Source organism: Bacillus rossius, chromosome 1, assembly GCF_032445375.1.
Source record: "Bacillus rossius redtenbacheri isolate Brsri chromosome 1, Brsri_v3, whole genome shotgun sequence".
NCBI lineage: Eukaryota > Metazoa > Arthropoda > Insecta > Phasmatodea > Bacillidae > Bacillus > Bacillus rossius.
Window position 1 is genome coordinate 46,598,177 of NC_086330.1, and position 20,246 is coordinate 46,618,422.

Here is a 20,246-nt window from a genome sequence, read left to right on the forward strand (position 1 = left end):
TAGTACTGCCGGCATCACGTGGTGTCTTAACACAGAGACATGTGGGATGTGGCTACAGGTTCTCAAATGTGACAAAATAAAGCCTAAGTTTAACCAATCTTGTGTTTCAGCTTAAAGATTTCACAAAACGATAGCAGTATTCCTATTCCTGACTAACAATATCGTGGAGATTTAGCGTTAAATTAAAATATAAAATTGACTCATGAGTGGGAACACTTTTTACTGATATTGTCAATTGACTGTCATATTGTACCAGAAAACTGTCTGAACAACAGTTCATTATATACAAAATAAGAATTCAGTTTTCATGTAAAATTCTGCATGTATTAAGAAATTATTATACATCTTACATTAATGTAAAATGGTTGATTGCTACTAGGCTAATGCTAATAATAATTAATTGGTTCTTTGAGAAATAAATAATAAACAATTACAATAATACTACAATAAGTCCCAAAAATATTATTTTATTTTCTTTCTTCCAAACATATCAAATTAATACTTACACCACCATACAAAACAACTTTCTTTCTACAATTTTTTCTTTCAACACACATATGTTTCAAACATAATAATGCTTCTCTACAATTTTCTTGACTTCCAATATTAGATTTTTACGTCAAAAATACTTACAGAGTTAACAGCTATGCTAGGTAAATATGCTGGAACATAAAATAGTAAAAATATCAGTCAGATATTACGTCTTATATTTAATTACAATGCAAAATTCTGTAGCAATTTCAGTCTCAATGCTCACAGCTCAAAAATACTAAAATAAGTATTTTAAAAAAAACTAGGTTTAGTAAAACAAGTACATAATTAACCTTTCTCAGGTACTTTCAAGTTACATATGCAAATGTCCATAGTCAGGAAAAAAAAGTAATTGCTGCTGCGAAATTCAATTTTGCGTAACTGTCCTCCACATCTTCAAAGCAGCATTATGCTTGGCATCCTTCTTAGATGAACCAGTTCCACTTTCATAAAAATTGATAAGGGAGCATCCAACCACAAATGACTTTGCGTGAGATGGTCCGTCTTCGTTAACATCACTGTAGACGGGGAGTGGCCAACCCTTGGATACACAATACTCTTGTAGCCTTCCCACAGGGTTTGAAGGCACCTGACTGCCGGAACACTGACCCTGTACTTCAATAGTACTGTCCGTTAACAACGGTGCGTTAGGACAGCTAATCTCATTCCCTAACACCTCATCACGACTGAGCATGCTTAACTTGTGTAGCATGTCTACTGCAGCCGCCTTCTTTGCCAGCTTACTTGTCCAGCCAATTCCTTCACTAACAACTATACCTACTTTCACTACTGTGGTGATGTTATTCAGGCCACTGTTTTCTGAGAGTGGAAGTAATTCGTAAACAGGCAAAGGCAAGCGCTTGCCTGCACAAAACTCTTGTAGCTTTCCCACAGGATTTTGTAAAACTGAAGCAGGGCTAGAACTGTTACTGCTGCTTTTCAAAGACAACCCTGACGTGGATCCACGCTTCAGAAGCTCTTCACTACTCGCCAATACTTGATCTGTGCTTCTGGAAATTTCCGGCTTTTTGCCACTGATCGACATGCTGTCTACTGCATTACATAAAGAGGTTTCTTTTTCATCTGTTTTATAATCAACTAATATGTTATTTTCTTTATTCAAGTAAACATCCTTAGTTTCTGTTGCATTTTCAAATGTTCTAAGAATCAGTTTACGCAAAAGTTGTTTTGCCGCTTCAGACTTTGCTATTTGTTTCGTGTTGCCCATACCTACTGCGCTCACGGATGCTATGGAAACCTCGGCCACAAACTTAGTGCCATTAAATATTTCCTTGTAGTATGGCTGGATACCAGATCGTACAACCATCTCTTGCAACTGTGAAATAGGTGATTTATTGTATGGATTCAAAGTCAGGTGTTGTTTTTTGATGAAACTCTTGACTTCAGTCATTGTCCAAAGTGCATCTGAAGTAAAGCGGTATAAAGCAGAAAAGGAAGAAAGGCCGAGTTGAGTCTTGGACATCCAGATGTGTCCTTCGGGATGCGCTATTAACTTCTCAGCGGGTACTGTGGCAGAGTCTGTTTCCAGGCACACCTCTGCCATGGCATACTTATCTTCGAGGTCCTTGTACAAGTGTTCGGCTATTGTCATCCTCCCAGAACTTGGTGGCATTTCAGTTAAATACACACCTTCACCAGCAGCTCCGGAACTGGTCCATATCAGTCCTAGCTGATAAATGCACTCAAAGCTGTCACTGCTTGTGTAATAAAACAGAGGTACAGCCATCATAAGCCTGTGAAAAATGGAAGAATGTGTTATAATAGCTCGTAAATCATAATGTATTTTTTCATATGTTTTAACAAAATATATTACATGGTGCAAGAACGTGTTCCCAGAAAACCTACAGGTCTTTTTATTTATTTGGATTAATCACCTTCAAAATATACATACCTATATTTAATATAAACAACAGAATGTGAATTAGTTATTTTTGGGTTTCTAACCTTTTCACTAGGTAAACAGAAACCCTGCTTCTTTCACTGTCTTACCCTCTAAAAGGATACAAAGTTACTACTTAAATTTGATTAAAGTTATAACAGGCATTGTTTTAAAGTGAAAGAGGACCAACTCACAAGGATTTATTTTTCGTTAAATTTATTTTTTTCTGATATAAGCAATTCAACCAGAATGTAAATTAGACCATGATCCTCAGTTTTCCTGCTAAAGCATGACAAAAAAAAACACATGTAGTTTCCTATAACCTCAACAGAAAGCACTACCTGTCCAGACAAACCAGATACTACAATCTTGGGTATGGGGTTATGGGATAGTTTAGTTTTTTTTGCTAGGTAGGTACCTATCTCTATACAGCAGTGGAGTCCCAGTGATCCGAACTAATTGGGACCAAGACCTGTTTGGATTACCATACTGCAACAGCATGAAGTAAAAATAGACATCTAGCTATATGCATCTAGTTGTCACATAACACAGCCTAAAACATTTACAAGCACATCATCACTAAAAATGTTCATTAATGGGTCAAGACATCAAAAATATTTTTGGATCAAGCATCAAAAGGATTTTTTAAGATACAATTTTTTAAAATTATTTTACACATTTATTTTAAAATAAAACTTGTTCAAATAAAACAGATTTTCGGATTAGTGGGACTCCACTGTAAATGTATGGCATTATAAATACATATATAATTACAGTAAATTTGTGTATCTGCTCTAAATCCCTAAATGACACTTAGAAATAACAGTCTTCACATTTCTCATTAATATTTGTGCCTAAAATCCGGTGAAGACAAATTGAACTCGCATCGCATGAGTTCTTTTGATATTCTGCGCAATAGTTATTTTAGGATTTGAATCCAAAGAAAATGAAATCCTTATATTGCCAGAGATTCATATAGTATCCTTATTTCTATAGTTCGAAAAATAACAGTTATGTTAGTTAGTTTAATTGCACAAAAATGTTAAATTTCCAGATTTTAGCAAATTATGGTCGCTGAAAGTTTTTATCGTATTCATTAGACACTTGAAATATTTATTTTCAATAATGTAGACTGTATTTTCTTCCTTGCAAGTAATTTATGGTTAAAATAGTTTTCCATAATATATGATAAACTATGGATCAAGGCTTCAATTAAAACACCAAAATGCTTTGTTATGACTAAAACCCCATGTACACAAATACACTACTCAAACTATCTAATATACGTGACTATGCTGCTCCTAGCATACATATTCCCAAAAACCATTTTTATTACTATGTACTTAGTTCAACAGTTTTCAAACTACTGTTCCCCAGTGATGGATCTTAAAATTTCAAATACAAAACCTAGGTTTTAAAATACTTTTATTTAATTTTCTTTTGTTTGTAATAGATTCATAAAATGATAACTTAAACGATTGACAAAGCCCTTGCATTACAAAGTTCCTTAGAATAATATATAAAACCAAATTAAATGAACCAGCTAGTATATTACTTTAAACTGCAGTCAATGTGTTTTTTTTTCTTATTGGGTAAAACCAGACAATATCAGTGTTTCATAGGTGTATTTTATACTTAAGTCTTTTCACTATTAATTTTGACTCTGTAAGTTGTATTAGGTATGTATTAGGGATATAACATGTCATTACCACATACAGCAAGTGGTGGATACAGGAAATTAAAAATAAAATTAGAACACATGTATTAAAAAAAAACTTACTTTACTATTGACAATAACACACAGACATACGGCCATACAGTAGTAGCCATCGGCAACATGGCTTCTCACACATAACATACCGTCTTCACTGATATTTTGCAAATTATTGTCAAAAATTTGAGGGGTGGGGTGGGTGGATATCTCCCCTCTCTCTCTTATGGCACCCAAAACTGAATACAGCCTATGCTGTCGGCCCAAAAGGTACATATAACATTAAAATAAATAATAAAAATAATATATGTATAGAGGCACCACTTTTCTAAAAAAAAAAAAAAAAAAAAAATTGAAATTCTTTCTTAAAAGGTAATTAAACTTCGGATCGCAACTCACTCTGGATAAATTTATGTTTCATGGGGAAAACTAAAAAAACAATAGTGTATAAATATGAGTCCACTCTTCATTTCAAAAAGCTTCTGTATCCACCATTGCTAGCATCCCAATTTTTTTGTCAATCCTTATTTCCTTAGCCTAAGAATTTATGATAAATTAAGTTGATAGTTTTTTTTACCATCATTTTATTTTAGCTTTACATCTTTTGACAGTGTGGTCATGAGAGGGAAACACAACACAATAGAGCGATGTTGAGAAATAAATCCGCCGTGGGTCACGTTAAGGAACCAAACAAGTAAATTCATGAAACCATGGAAAACCAAACTCAGGATGGGGGCCAGGAATTGATACTATAACATTCAAAACTTGAATCTCATGACCAACCACAGCAAACGTAAACTATAGTAGAGTTGGGAAGATACCATGTTTTCAATACTCAACAATGTTTTCTCATCAATACCCTCAATACTTTCAATACTCATGGTTTTTTTTTTTTTTTTTTTGCAAAAATAAACATTGTTTATTTATTCTTTTAAAATTTAATAAATAATTTTGCATGCCCTTGAAAAAATATCAAGGTACATAGTTATATACGAGTTCCAAAATGTTAAGAAACTCTCGCAGTAGGTACCATACCATTGATTCAGCCAGGGTGTCAAATTTCCCAACTCCATTAAACACTGAAATTGGTGCTGGATATCATTATGTTTGCGTTGGTAATATGTAAACTATATACACTGCATCAGAATTTTTATAATTTTTCTGGTTCAGTAGTGGTATTTTATATTTACATGTTGTTGGGAGAAGATTTTTATCTAGGCTAAAGAATATTTTTATTCAAATAAACACACATATTTCTTGAAACAATAGAACAGTAAATAGTGTTTTTAATTTGCCATAGTAAGTTTGTACAAAAGAAATTTTTGTTTTGTCGCAAAGGAAACAGACATTGATGAAGGTTAGTAAAAATGTATTGCATTTAAGGCTGTAAAGATGGCCCAATTTACACAGTGAATGAAAAAAAAAGTCACTACACCGCAAAACACTGAAATGGAAGTGAAAACACTCAATAGCACTGAAATGCCTGGCAAAACATAACATGCAGCCATGCAGCAAGATTCAAAATATAGAATTTATTTAATATGTATGGCTTTTTGAAAGTAAATTAAATAACAGCAGTTTATAGCTGAGGCCATTATTTAAAGTTAGAAGTTATAATAACATCAATTTCTTGTTTTGGTACTTGAGTAATTTTATGTATTAATGCTGATACTTTGAAAATAAAAACTAAAACAAAACCATAAAATCTTGGCTCTAGACATAAAAATATTTTTAAATATGTTTAGCTATACCTATGTTCATATATATAGACTTTCTTGTGAACTCAGAAACATTACAGATAAATATTGAAGTTTTAGTTACAGTGTTTTGTATAATTTATGTACTCTCATCAGTAGTACATGTTTTATGTGCCTATTTTAAAAGTCTTGCCAAGAATTGTTGAAGAATAATATAATTGTGCTTTATTAAGAACTCATTATTACATGTGTTTTCATTTTAAATGACAATGAATATGAAATTCAATATTTTATATGACAAAATTTGCCTTTTTATAACACCATAAAATCTTGGCTCTATGTATAAATTAATAATAATGGTTATAAGTAAATTGTTTTTAGATGATCTAAAATTATTAAAACACATACAAAATAAATAAACTATACAAAAAATGACAATAACCTATTTCAAGTGATAAATTTTCAGTGATAAAACTAATTTCATATTCAAGGTTAAAATTACTATCATTTAAATTACATAATTGAAAAATCTGCAATAAAATTTTTTTCTGACATGGTTATGTAGGTTATAACTGTTACCTATACATACGTATTACCAATGGTCTTACAGTTCTAAAACACTATGATAATCAGTTAGTTATGCAAACGCCAATGTTTTAAATACCAGACATTTTTCAGTTCATCAAGTGGTGAATGGTGTTAGGGGGTAGGGGGGGAGAACTAACATTATTGTCCCCTCCCTTTCTTGGTTGCACCAATGAAAATTATGCTGAAAATTAAAATAAACAAAAATAGGCTATTATGGCTTAATATTTAAAGTTATGAACCAAAAGTATACATAGCCCAAAATCCAACTATTTACCAGATTTTGATAGATGTACAGCTATAAATTAATTTTAGTTATTCATTAGAAAAATACTAGCTGTTTTTTAAAATTATATATAGGAAAACATTTTTTACCCTTAAGGTTTGGAAATATATTTGTGATTTTATGATATATGACTGATTGATATAAAACAAAAATCAAAAAAATGAATTATTCAGGCTATTATAGTAGCAAATAAACTAATGAAATGTAAACCAACCATTATTGTTGGCATTAAGAACAATATTACAATGTATTATTATTTAAAATTTTATTTTATTTTTTTGATTCTTGCCAGTGACAAGATTGAAACCAAAACTGATATATTTATCTTAATATCAAAATGCATCCTCTCACACTCAGATATGATGAAATTGAAATCTCTTGGCAATGCAGGTTTTTAAATTCTTATACTGATTTTTATAAGGGGCATTGCATTAATTTTTAGTAATTTCCAGATATTTTCATGAACTTAAGATAGATTGATTTAATGCCTCTCCTGAAAGGCAGTGCAAACTAATGTGTAAATATTGCACCTTACTAACTTCACAGGTACAGTCGACTAACGCCAAGAGGTACCGCTGTTAATTTTCCGGTATTTAAACTAGTGTGTGTATGTTTCATCACAACACGAGCTTATAGATAAATAAAGTACTTTGCATAGATTGGTAGTCAGTGTCCGCAAATCAGGTCCACTCACTGCGCATGCAGCACTTTTGCGCCCCAAATGCTTGGCAACATTGCATTCACAACTAGACAACCATACAACTTGAAAACGTAAGTATAATAAAACCTTGTTTATCCGGCCTTTGCTCATCCAGATTTGTAGTAATTTTACTTAACGTTCACATAAAAACTGATAAGTACGCAAAATATTCACATTTATAGTTTGATTCAATGTATAGATTCCGCATTGACGGTAGAATTATGGCAATAAAATTCTTTTGTTGAGTTTAATACAGGGCACCAGCTGACAAATATAATGGCGTACTTGGAGGGTCAGTTCAACACCACTACAGGTTGTAAAGATAAAGCATTTGCATCACCATGCTTCATTCAAAAACCAAACAAGTTTAAAACAGAAGTGGACACATTTTTTGCTAAGATTATGATGTGGAAATAATATAGGGAAAATACACCAGGTATTTTGTACAAAATTTAGTTTTTTATCATAATAAACAGTAAATTTGCTTATTTAAAGATTTTATTTTGCTTATTACCCATACTACCCTAATTATCCAGATTTTCGATCCTCCGGATTGCCTTTGGTCCCAGTTAATCCTCATACATAAAATTTTACTGTGTACAGAATTTTTTTTTTTACCATTAGCTCCTAGATTTTGTCAGGCTCCTAAACATTCAGACATTTTGTAGAAACCGGGGCATGACTCAAATTTATGAACACGGAGTCGGTTCCCAAGTGGTTTGGAACCCAATAATCTGGAGATTCCGTCTGTGTGTACAACCATGTGATGTAATATTCTATCAAATAAAAATCTGATGTATAATTCACCATGAGATTACTCGTGTGGTATTTATTAGCTAAGCAGTATTCTTACACGTATGTATGGATGCAGTCAGCAAAAACCTCCGAGATTTGGAATGTTCAGCAACATGGTGTCGTGATTGCATATTTTCGTGACCAATCTCCAACGTTAATACTGTCATTATGAAATTATCTAAGAATGTAGTTTTAGCCTTTAAAGTTACAGTTACAGACCGCAAGAAATTATCTTAAGACCCAAAAATGAACCATCCAACAAATATAACTGGGCACAAATCAGGCAATAACGATCATTTATATGAAACATAATAAACATTTACCAATTTCTTGCTGTCCTCTGCAATGCTCACGGCACTCTGCATTGAGATGCAAGCATCATGAGCACTCAGAAAGATATGCTGATCAATTTGCAAGTGACAGACAGACTTACGAGCATCATGAGCACTCAAGTGTTATGCTGATAAACTTGCAAGCATCGTGAGCGCTCAGAGCGCTGTACTGATCGACTTGAAAACGTAATGAGCCCTCGCAGCACTATGTTGATCAACTTGCGAGTATCGTGAGCGCTAATATCCTTGCGAGGATCATGAGTGCTCACAGCTTTTGGCCGACCACATCCAAGTAGTATCGATCTCATACTGCAAGTGAGGCTCACTGCCGAATGTCTGTACAGGGTCAATCCATATCAAATGTCCCAGTTTTAATTTTTCAAGTTGCTTGACCTTTTTAGAAAAAAATAATTTTGTGTGTGTGGCCTCACTAGCATATAATAAGTTTAAAACCACAATAATATATTTTTATTATTGGTTTATTATTGGTGGCTAGATTTACATGATTGGGTGCTGCAGTTTTGACGTTTGCAAGACTTTGGGGGAACTCCAATAAATTTTTATTGGCTGCTTCCGGAATTATGAATTAAATAGCACTGTACTGAGCATGCTCTGAAGTAACTTCATATTTAGTAAAATATATTTATTTTATTTTTTTATATACGAAAATGGGGTACAAATATAGTCAAAATTTGGGTCAAAAATACGAGATTCAGTGGTGTGTAGTGAAAGGAAGACTTCAAGTCTCAGAGTTGAAATTCACACAGGGAATTCCTTTCTACCAGTAGTCTTTGTATACCAAAAATGAAACCTGAGAAATATTTCCTTTCATTTCTATGAGCTCGTCAACTTCCCACTTTTTGCATTTTTTACAAATTTTACACCTAAATATCTCTGGTGGGAAAACTGATAAAAATTTGTGGTTGTGCCAGAATGAAGCTCTATATGAGGGTAAACTGCTGTAAAAATTTTTACTTTGATATTTATCTGTGAGTGCATAAAAAACAAGTTTGAAATGTGGCAACTATGCACATTAAACTATTATAACATGCATGCGTACAGATACACGATGTATCATATCACATATTTACAATACATGTACTTTACAATCTTAAGTGTTTAAAACTTAACCAAAAATCAGCAAGCATGACTGTTAAGCAACACAGAAATTTCAGCACAAAGAATGTTAGAAATGTTGTGTGTACATCCCGTGGATGTTGTAAGTTCCTGTGGTGTAAGTTTCCTCAGAATTCTGTTAAATGGCACCCAGGTAGAATCATTAACATGTATCTTGAATGATGTACTGGGTCCTGATGGATGGTAAAATTTTACATGGATATCCATATTTTCATTGCTGATGTCAGCCAACCACCAATGTCCAACGTAAATACATGCAACTATATCACTTATGTCCACATTCAAGGGAATTGTTTTGCTGACTTGAAAGTCTTCAAAATTTTCTGCATTTGAAGTAACATAACACCTTACAGTGCTCTCATTTACAGGCACAAACCTATGGTAGCTTCTTATTCCAGTAACTCGCTTGCAGTTTTCAAATCTTTGTTCCAGCATTGTGGCATGATTGTATATCTCTGTGCTTGACACATATATGTAAGAAATACCAGTTATTTGAGTGCTGCAGTACTGAAACATTTCTTGAGGAGTAAGTATCTGGTTATTTGCTGTTCTTTGAAGACTTGCTCGTGAAACTTGTCGTTTTGTAGTGCCACCAACTCCATCACAGGCATTCTTACCGTGTGAAGAACCAAAAAAGTTCCATTCACATTGCAGGTCAAAATCTTTTTTATGATTGCAGACATTAATTAAATTCTTTCTGTTCTTGTATTGGCTGGAAGCCCCATCAGAAAAATACAGAATTTTTTTGATTGCAGGATTAGTTTCAGTAATATGTTTCAAAAGATAAACTTGAAATGTGTGAAATGCCAGATGTGTTATGATCCAAACTGTCACTGATAATGCAAACACAATTTATTGTTGAATATTTTCACCGTTCATGTAGTAATAGACAAATGGATGTAGAGTGGCCTGTTTTTTTGCCCAATGAGCAGATTGTATTTCATCTTGAATTACAAATGTGTAATTTTCAGCAAAATCAGCTAGGACCAGGCACTCGTATTCAGTCAAATTCATCTTCCTTTCTTTCAAGAACTGAGATTGAGTTTTGCTAATATAATGATGTTTTTTCAAAGAAACTAACTTTCCTGCCAGATCTTCCATGAATTCATGTCTTGGCTTCACAGTTGTGACCATTTCTGCTCTATCAACAGTAACCCACTGTTTGTAGACAATATTGTCAGGCAAAGAATCACTTTCTTCAAGCTCAGCAAACAACTCTAGGAAAACTTCTTTTCCTGGGCATTGCTGGCATTCACCCATCATACACGAGTAGTTGTTGGAATCACACACTATCATATTGAGCAATTATTTGTAGTCTACATTCAGCCGGGCTCCATCAATCATTAGTTTAGCATTCTGATGATAAAGACACACACATACTGTGTGTGTACCTGACGAACCTGCTAAAATGCACCACTTTGGTCTCAGCTCACAAAATTTAGACCTACCTATCTTGAATGCTGGATATTCATTCTTAAACTGTAGATACAGTTCATTTAGGTTGTTCAAAATGAGTCTTTTTTGTTTGTGAACTTTTTCTCCATTAATTTTCACAGCTACAAAGTCTTTTTTTCCAGAACATATACGACTATTCTCATCATCTTCATAAAACCTTTCCACTTCTTTTGCAATGTCATCAATAATTCCAGCACCATTTTTTTTTTCCTAGGTGAGGTAAAATTCCTTGTTCTTTAACTAGCTTCCTTGTTGTTTTCACTACACTCTCTGTAACTTGAAATTCGTTCATTATTTTCTCGCAAGACCAAGAGGTAGGGAGAAGACTGATGATTCTTACTGTGTCTTCTTTGTTAGCTGTAAGAGTTTTAGCTCTCAATTTATTGATTAACTCATTATATTCTGATGAAGATACTCGACAACTGTCCTTATCTTGAATAACTGAATCATTTTCTACAAAACACAATCTCAACTTCTTCTTTACTTCTTCTGATACTCTGTGCTTTTGAACTGATTGCTAGATTTCTTTTGTTAGAACAGAGTTTTCTGATCTTAGAAGTACTTGGCAAAAGTTCCAAAATATTAAAAGCAGAGTCTAGTTTCTCTGCAACTTCTATGATGTTAACAAATTCATCAACCTCTTCCTCATCATTTGCATTTTCTTTGGTAACAAATATCTTACTGTAGCATGTTGGGCAAAGAGATTTTCCAGGCACAAGACATAACCTCAAACTTACATCTTGAAAAGTATGCTTCAACTTATTTTCACTGAGTCCTTTTGATATCACCTTCTTGTGAACTTGCATCGGGTCACAACAAACACCACCGAAAATATGATAATACTTGCATAGAAACATTATTTCATGATATTTACAAACTGTCAAAATAGCCTTATTCACTCTCAACTGCAACAGATTTTTATCTTCCTCACTGAACTCACTTATCAATTTCATTTTCATAGGCACATTACCATAAACATTTTTGTGACATTCTTCTGAAGTAAAACTTCCTATTGAACAGATACCCTCCATACTGATAAGTAAACAACATAAATAAGACAAAATATCCAAAGATAACACAAATACTAATTAATGTGCAGTGCTCCTTGTAGTACAGATTAATAGTGCATTATAATACGTATTGTAATATTCTAAATGTGATGATAATATGAATTTTAATTATTTATATGAAATTGGTTGATACAATTGATGTTTTTTTAATGGGTAGGTAAGTAACATAACCCTAGAGTATAAAGGCAAAATTCCACACATTAAATTTTTTTTTCTGCATTCACAGTGCAGTCTCAAAGTCCAAATTTTTACAGGAGTTTACTATCATATAGAGCTTCATTCTGGCATAATCCCAAATTTTTATCAGTTTGCCCACCAGAGACATTTAGGTGTAAAATTTGTAAAAAATGCAAAAAGTGGGAAGTTGACGAGCTCATAGAAACTAAAAAAAATATTTCTCAGGTTTCATTTTTGGTATACAAAGACAACTGGTAGAAAGGAATTCCCTGTGTGAATTTCAACTCTGAGACTTGAAGTCTTCCTTTCACTACACACCACTGAATCTCGTATTTTTGACCCAAATTTTGACTATATTTGTACCCCATTTTCGTATATTTAATTCATAATTCCGGAAGCAGCCAATAAAAATATATTGGAGTTCCCCCAAATTCTTGCAAACGTGAAAACTGCCGCACCCGATCAAGTAATTCTAGCAACCATTAATAAACCAAGCATGATAAAATTATATTTATGTGGTTTTGAACTTATTATATGCTAGTGAGGCCACACACAAAAAATTATTTTTTTCTAAAATGGTCAAGCAACTTGTGCTGGGATACTTGATATGGATTGACCCTACAGGAACAGCCTGCTGATGGTGTTTGGGGAGTACCACAGGCTGGTTTGTAATGGCTCCTGAGGTGTTCTTACTTCTTTAGCACCCATAATCAGGATGATGTGATAGCAATGTTGGACTTTACATGCTGAAGAAGGGCCAGATAAAAAAAACCTGTTTAACGACAGGTGACCCAGTATGCAGTTATCATCTTGAGGATGGCCACTCTCGCCGGAACATGACCTCACTGGATGACTCAAGAGATCCTAGTCAGACATATGATTACTAGGGTTTTGTTTTCTGGTCAACGAATGGCCCCTAGCAGCTGCAATAAAAGTGTTCTTTCCCCCCGCTTTTTGTGAATTGGAAATAGGAGGGGGAAAAAACTAGGAAAGGGAGGGGATGGGGAAACTACAGGATAATTCTAAAATACCAAAATATAGAAACTTTTGCCATAGGGCCTATTCCATTTTCTGATACTGAATGTGTGCCTTTTCTCACCTACTGATAGCCACTAGCTGAGAATGCTGTCCACAATATCTGCCTTATCTTCACTGCCTTTTTAATCTGAAAATGCTAGGGCCAGCTAGGACAGACAATTTTTGTTAGATGATATACAAGAATTACTTTATTTTTGGCAAATGGTAAATTAAAATTTTATATGAATTTTTCAAGTTTTGGGTTACTTAAAATGTTCTTTATAACATGTATTTTCCTACGTTTGAAGACGAAATTTATTACATATAGGTAAAGTTTATATTTTCTCAGAGGCAGTAAATGATTAAGTGAAACATTTGAATTTAGTCAGATTAAATAACATATTGTAAAAATGAGATTCCTAAACACACCATACACACAAATGAAGTACCTTAAAAATAATAGTCTCTCTTGAATTAGAAAGAAAAATAATTTTAGGAAATTATATTTTTGAGTACTGTAGTAGTAATTATGTTTGATAATTTCAAGAAGTCACGAGAAAGATGTTATTTTGGAATAGATTGTTTATTATAGTTTAACATTAGTACTATGTTTAAAATTGTACATAGGGTTTATTTTATTATCTTGTAGCATTGCAGAACCCTGCCCTCCTAATTAAATAATTTTCTTTTAAACTTCTTTTGGTATAGGTAAATATAAATAAGTCAATGTTTTTAGATTGGTGTGTATGTTATGAGACAGTATTATCAGACGTTATGGATACTCATATATGTTATTTTCACTTGCTATGTTTTTAAGAAGGTATTTATTATTTTATTAGACATTTTCAATCAGTACTATTTTTTATGTAATTATTCACAAAGAAGTCGCTGTACTAGAATTTTACCTGTTTAGGCCTACTTTTTCAGGTTTTTCTCAATAAGTTTAATTTTGTAAAGTAATTCGTATTATGATTATTGTTCTTAATTTTAATAAACGTGTTGCAATATAATTATATATCACGGGACTGTGTCTGGGCTGGGGTGATGGATAGAAAGAGAGGCATAAGAGGCCTGTAAGTGAAAGTGAGAAAGAAACAGTGCTTCCCCGCCAACCGAGATAAAGACGGTAATTTCCCCACTGCGTGGGAACTGTGTGATAACTGCTCTCTCACGGTGTGGGAGAGAGAACGAGAATGGAAGTCCCCGATTTCGATGTGAAATTGAAAAGAGATAGATCAGGGGAAGCCCAGAGTTCTGTATGTACAAAGTTTTTTCATGTATTGTAACTTGTTCTGTGATTGGCTTGTATCTGTAAGCGTGAAAGAAGCGTGCGTGTGATTGGTCGGTGAGGTCATGTGACGTCTACTCCCTGCGTGGAGAAGAGTGTGGCAGGACTTCACCAGTCGTCTGTCGATCGCTGCCAGGCGAGGCCGCGTTTCGGCGGCTCGCTGTTTTTCGTTGGGTGCGGCCCTGTTCGAGGTCGCACCATCTTCGTGTACTTGCAGTAAAACATTACTGAAGAACTTCATCTATGCTATTTTTTTGTTAATTCTCATCGCGCGAACTGCAAGCATTTTTCGACGGGCAGATGTACGTGTGAAACGAGTGAATGAAACATTGGGTTCAATTTGTCTATGAATTCTAGTTGAAAAAATAAAACAACGAAAATTGACGCTTTAAATCTTATTATTTGTGTAAGTAACGAATCGTTACAATCTTTTGTGTCATGGGAATGGTACAGATTGGTTAGAAGTATCAAATTATATGATTGAAAATTATGAAATAGATGGTGATAGTTATATAATCATTATCATGGGTTTATTAACCCTAGAAAGCTAAACTATCGTAGATTTCACGAGCATGTTTTGTTTTCATGTACCTTGCACCCCTTAATCGGCGTAAATGGACTCGTCCGTCCAATTCCGTGCCTCACTTGGCCGACCTCATTAGTTAGCGTTCGTCTCGCTTCGCTGCCTGTTGTCAGTTCAGTGCGGCTGACAATCACTCGTACATTATGATAGTTTAGCTTTTACGTTTGGATTTTATAATTTACTCATTTTACTTTTAGTGGTTTATTATCGACTGAAAAGTGATAATACTGTGTTCTAATTACGGGCGTTAGTAATAACTATGTTATAAAAATGAATAAAAAGTGCACTGACAAAGACATTTTTAAATATCTTCAAGATAATGATAGTGATGACTCTGACTGCGCTCCTGGTTTAGATAATGAAGTTGATCATGTGGAATATGATGACGTTGTAAGTACAGATGATTCCGATGCAGACCCACATTACCGCCCTGATTCAGAGCAAGATCTGTCAAGTTCGGAAGAAGAAGAACTGTCACCACCAGTGAGAAAAAAAAAGACTTGTCAAGTAAATCCCATTGTGTCTCACCGACTTGCAGCAACACAAACAGCTTCTGGTAGTGAATCTACCCCGAAACCTTCAGGGCATGATGCATCATCGCAACCATCCACTAGTGGCACAACTACCCTGCAATCTTCAAGAGATTCTACAGCATCACAACCATCCACCAGTGGCACAACTACCCCACAACATGCTGATGCTACACCCGGACCTACAGGTGATCCACATTTAGTGGTTTTCAATAAAACTAGCCTGAGGGGTAAAAATGGACACCGTTGGACTAACAAGCCAACAGCTGTTACAATAGAGCCTCTGTAGCGAGGAATGTCATTCATATTTCACCCAGATGCATTGGTATTGCTAAAGATAAACTAATACCTGTGGAAGTTTTCAGGCTTTTTTTCACTGATGAAACTAAAAATCAAATTGTTTATTCCACAAACATGAAAATTCAGGAAAAGAGTGCTAACTATACTGCACAAACTAAAACTGTTGGAGCAATGAACGATAGTGAGTTCAATGCTCTATTTGGGTTACTAATTCTTTCGGCAGCCCAAAAGGACAATAATTTACCATCAAACGAGATGTTCAACACAGAAATCAGTGGAGAGAGATACCATGCAACCATGAGCTGTGACCGATTTGATTTTTTGTTAGAGTGCTTGCGGTTTGATGATTCTGCAACTCGAGCCGATAGGATAAAAACTGAGTTTTGCTCCTGTGAGGAAAGTTTGGGACTTATTTGTTGCTGCATGTCGAAGTTCTTACAAGTCTAGTTCTTTCTTGACTATTGACGAACAGTTACTTGCATTTCGTGGGCGATGTAGTTTCAGAATGTACATTCCGAACAAACCAGATAAATATGGGCTGAAGATAGTTGTTATGTGTGATACTGCCACAAAATATATGGTTAATGCCCTTCCTTACACAGGTAAAACTTTAGACACAGAAGGTTTGCCTCAAGCCGAGTTTTTTGTGAAAAGGCTGTCAACAACTTGTCATGGATCCAATCGCAACATAACAGTTGACAACTGGTTCACATCTGTTCCACTAGCAACCTCACTTTTAGGAAACCCATACAAACTTACGCTTGTAGGTACACTAAGAAGAGACAAACGAGAAATTCCACCTGAAATGAAAGACCCTAAGGGCAGAGCTATAGGGACAAGTATGTTTTGTTTCGATGGCCCAAAAACCATGGTTTCTTACAAAGTAAAAAAATTCCAAAACTGTTTTGTTACTATCTACTTGCCACGAAAAGCGTCATCGATAGTCTCCAAAAAACCTCAAATCATCGAGACCTACAATGCCACTAAAGGAGCAGTTGACTCCTTGGACCAGATGTATCATCAAATGTCCTGTAGCCGCAAGACCAGACGATGGCCTTTGTGCGTGTTCTATGGCATGATGAACATTATCCTAGTAAATGCATATGTTGTTTACGTTACTAATGTTATTAAAAGAGGTCAGAAACCAGTATCAAGAAGAAAATTTGCTATGCAAATCCACCACAGCCTTATAGAGCCATGGCTTCAACAGCGATTACAGTACCCAACTTTGACCCGCAAACTCCAGCAATCAATTGCAGATATCCTGAAAATTCCAGTTCCAGGAAGGGCCCATGACCTCCCTCAAAACCTTCCACGAACAATTTGCGGAATTTGCCCATCCGTCAAGAGGAGGATGACGTCGATCTACTGCTGCTACTGCAGGAAACCAATCTGCGCAGAGCATCGTGGAAAGTGTTGTGTCAACTGTGTTGAGGACTTGTAAAATTGCAAATCTGACAGAAATATGTTTTGAATGATGTATTTTAACACAATGTTTTAAATAAAGTCTGTACTTGTATTCAAAAGTTTTTTGTTGCAATTTTTTTTACGATTCGTAGATTTTACGATAGTTTAGCTTTAATGTAGCTTTTGATCAGTTTAGCTTTCTAGGGTTAAGTTAATATTATTACCAGTTTTAAATCTCGACATTTTGTTCATTTACTGAATAATCACCTTCACTTCAAATATTTGTGTATTGCAGAATGCCTTGTAGTTAATTTTTAATTCTTCTCATCTTTCCACGGTACAATTCATGGTACACACTGAAGTGCTTTTTATGATGATTTTTCCTTGCAATAAATGCAGAAATATGTATTATATTGCTAATATATTTTAATATTATCATATAGTGTGTGGAATATTTAAGTTTTATATTCATCATGTACCTATTTCTAATGAACTTTTTATTTTTTCATTGGTTATGTTGCTATTTTCCGAATGGTAGGTATTTGGTTAGGTAAGGTAATATAGGTACATCAATAATAAGTAAAATTATTGTACCTACAGGTATTAACTCACAAAAATTATTTTTTTTTACCCAGGGTTGGTTTTTGAATGTCTTGGTGATAGCAAATAAAATTATTGGTTGGTTCGGTTAGATATATTAGCAAAATTTAAAATACAGTAAAAAAAGAGTGAATAGTTAGTAAGGTTAATTACATTTAACTATTGCAAAACTATATGAATGGTTAGTTACTTAACAACATTTAAAATGCTATAAAACTGTGTGAATCATTAGTTATGTTAGGTCAGTGAGCAGTGACATTTAAAAAATGTAAAATCACGATAACATATGAATTGTATTAAACATTTTTTTAAAAAAATCCCAGTGGATTATAGAAAAAGAGAAGTAGTGAAATCACTATCGCTTGAATCTTTCAGATATTTAAGTTACTTCAATATTTTCTTGTTTTATAAGTTTCTCCACCCCCCCCCCCCCCCTTTCCCACACACACAATTTCTATGAACTTCAGTGCCTTCTGCACTATTGAGTGTTAATAATCTAGTTGAAATTTAAAAAGTTCCCCATCCGTAAGCTAAACAAGCATCAGTAATGCTCAAAAATAAAATTTTCGCATTTTTTTAGATGGGAAAAGTACCACTGTAAAAAAAATTACACGACAGATGAAACTCCTGGTGAAATAATTAGAAATTTTGCCACTTAGAGCAGCAAACTTCCTCACGTTTGGGTTTTGTTCTCTATTTAAACATAAACCAGCTAAAAAAAAAAAAAAAGTAACTTAGGACTCACAGTACTTCAGAACGATTGAGTTTATTGTTGAGAAACGCCTATGCTTGTGTGTGTGTGTACTGTTTACATATCGCTATAAGAATGTATGTAACAATTTAAATATTTTAATTATATAAGAACTTAATCGAAATTGAAGTTTTCACGTCCAAAATTATCTACGAAGAACACTAACCTGAACTGTAACACCAGATTATAAATTTTCAACCATGTCATTACTTAGTCCTCACAAAATTAACAGCTTATATATTTGCTTGTAGTATTTTGTACGTCGGCTACATTCCGTATATTAACAAATATTGTACAATATTCTACAGTATTTGATATTAATTTCCAAAACTTCGTTATTCTTATCACTAAATTTCCAAGTAACAATTACCAACACAACATTAGCGTCTCAAGTCCCATATGTCGTACCAACTTGGGCAAGATAAAGATACTAGTTCTAAAGAAAATGTACTAGATTGCTACTTGTTATTGTTTTATAATATTTTGGCAATTTTGGAGTACTTATTGGCTCTTATAAACGAACTTAAAATATGAATCACCGAATTAACAATAAAATTTTAAAAGAAAAAAAATGCGAGCGCGTCTTTCAATTCTCGCCAGCGATGTGTAAACATCTGAACTCGGTAACGAGCAGATTCATATTCATGTGTTCTCATGTTGCAAAGAAAGTTATAATACGAAAATTAGACACGAAATTTAAATTAGGATTCATTAAAATTAAAATAATGCCAAGCGTGATAAATATACGAAATTATTCATTTTAGCGAAAAACGGTAAATATTTTTCCTATTTATATAATCCAGTTCATTTAACAAAATGTTAATAACCTAACCGAACCCAGTGTTTTATATATCAAGCTATGGCAGTAAAATATAAATTTATTACTGCAAAATAATATTCGTTGCGTGCATACAAACTTTAAAGAATCCCTTTTCGGGCTTTCGGCACAGCCTACATGCGTAAGTAAATTTCAAAGTACCTATCTATTTCTTCTCGAAATGTTTTGAAAACTTCTATAAACTTCTGGAACATTTAGAACTTAATGTACATGATAGCGAAAATGTTTCGAATGCTTTGAACTCAATGCATCCAGCCAGTGACGTAGCCAGGACTAGTGAATGGGGGGGGGGGGGGGGGAAGCATGCCCCCCCCCCTTAATAAAGTAGTGGATTCGGGGGTCCACCCCCGGAAAAAAAATTTGATTTTAAGGTGTAAAATAGTGCTATTTTAGCAGTTTTCGGTACATACTTAACTTTAAATATTGTAATGGGAAAAATATTATTAATTTTTTAATAAAAAAATTGTTTGAGTGATGAAGTAAGAAATTAAATTAAAGATATTTTTATCAATCCAAGTGCCTTGTTTTTACGTTCACTCAAAATCATTAATCATGC

At 34.0% G+C, this 20,246-nt stretch overlaps 1 protein-coding gene across 1 annotated transcript; it reads right to left on the bottom strand.

Moving 5' to 3' along the window:
- Positions 1 to 432: 432 nt before the first annotated feature.
- Positions 433 to 19,233, bottom strand: LOC134535438 (uncharacterized). The gene is made up of 2 exons (XM_063374541.1): positions 19,019 to 19,233; positions 433 to 2,285 (listed from the first exon to the last, which is right to left on the bottom strand). Exons 1-2 carry the CDS (start codon positions 19,057 to 19,059, stop codon positions 899 to 901), a joined length of 1,428 nt encoding a protein of 475 aa, XP_063230611.1. The 5' UTR covers positions 19,060 to 19,233; the 3' UTR covers positions 433 to 898.
- Between the last annotated feature and the right edge of the window lie 1,013 nt (positions 19,234 to 20,246).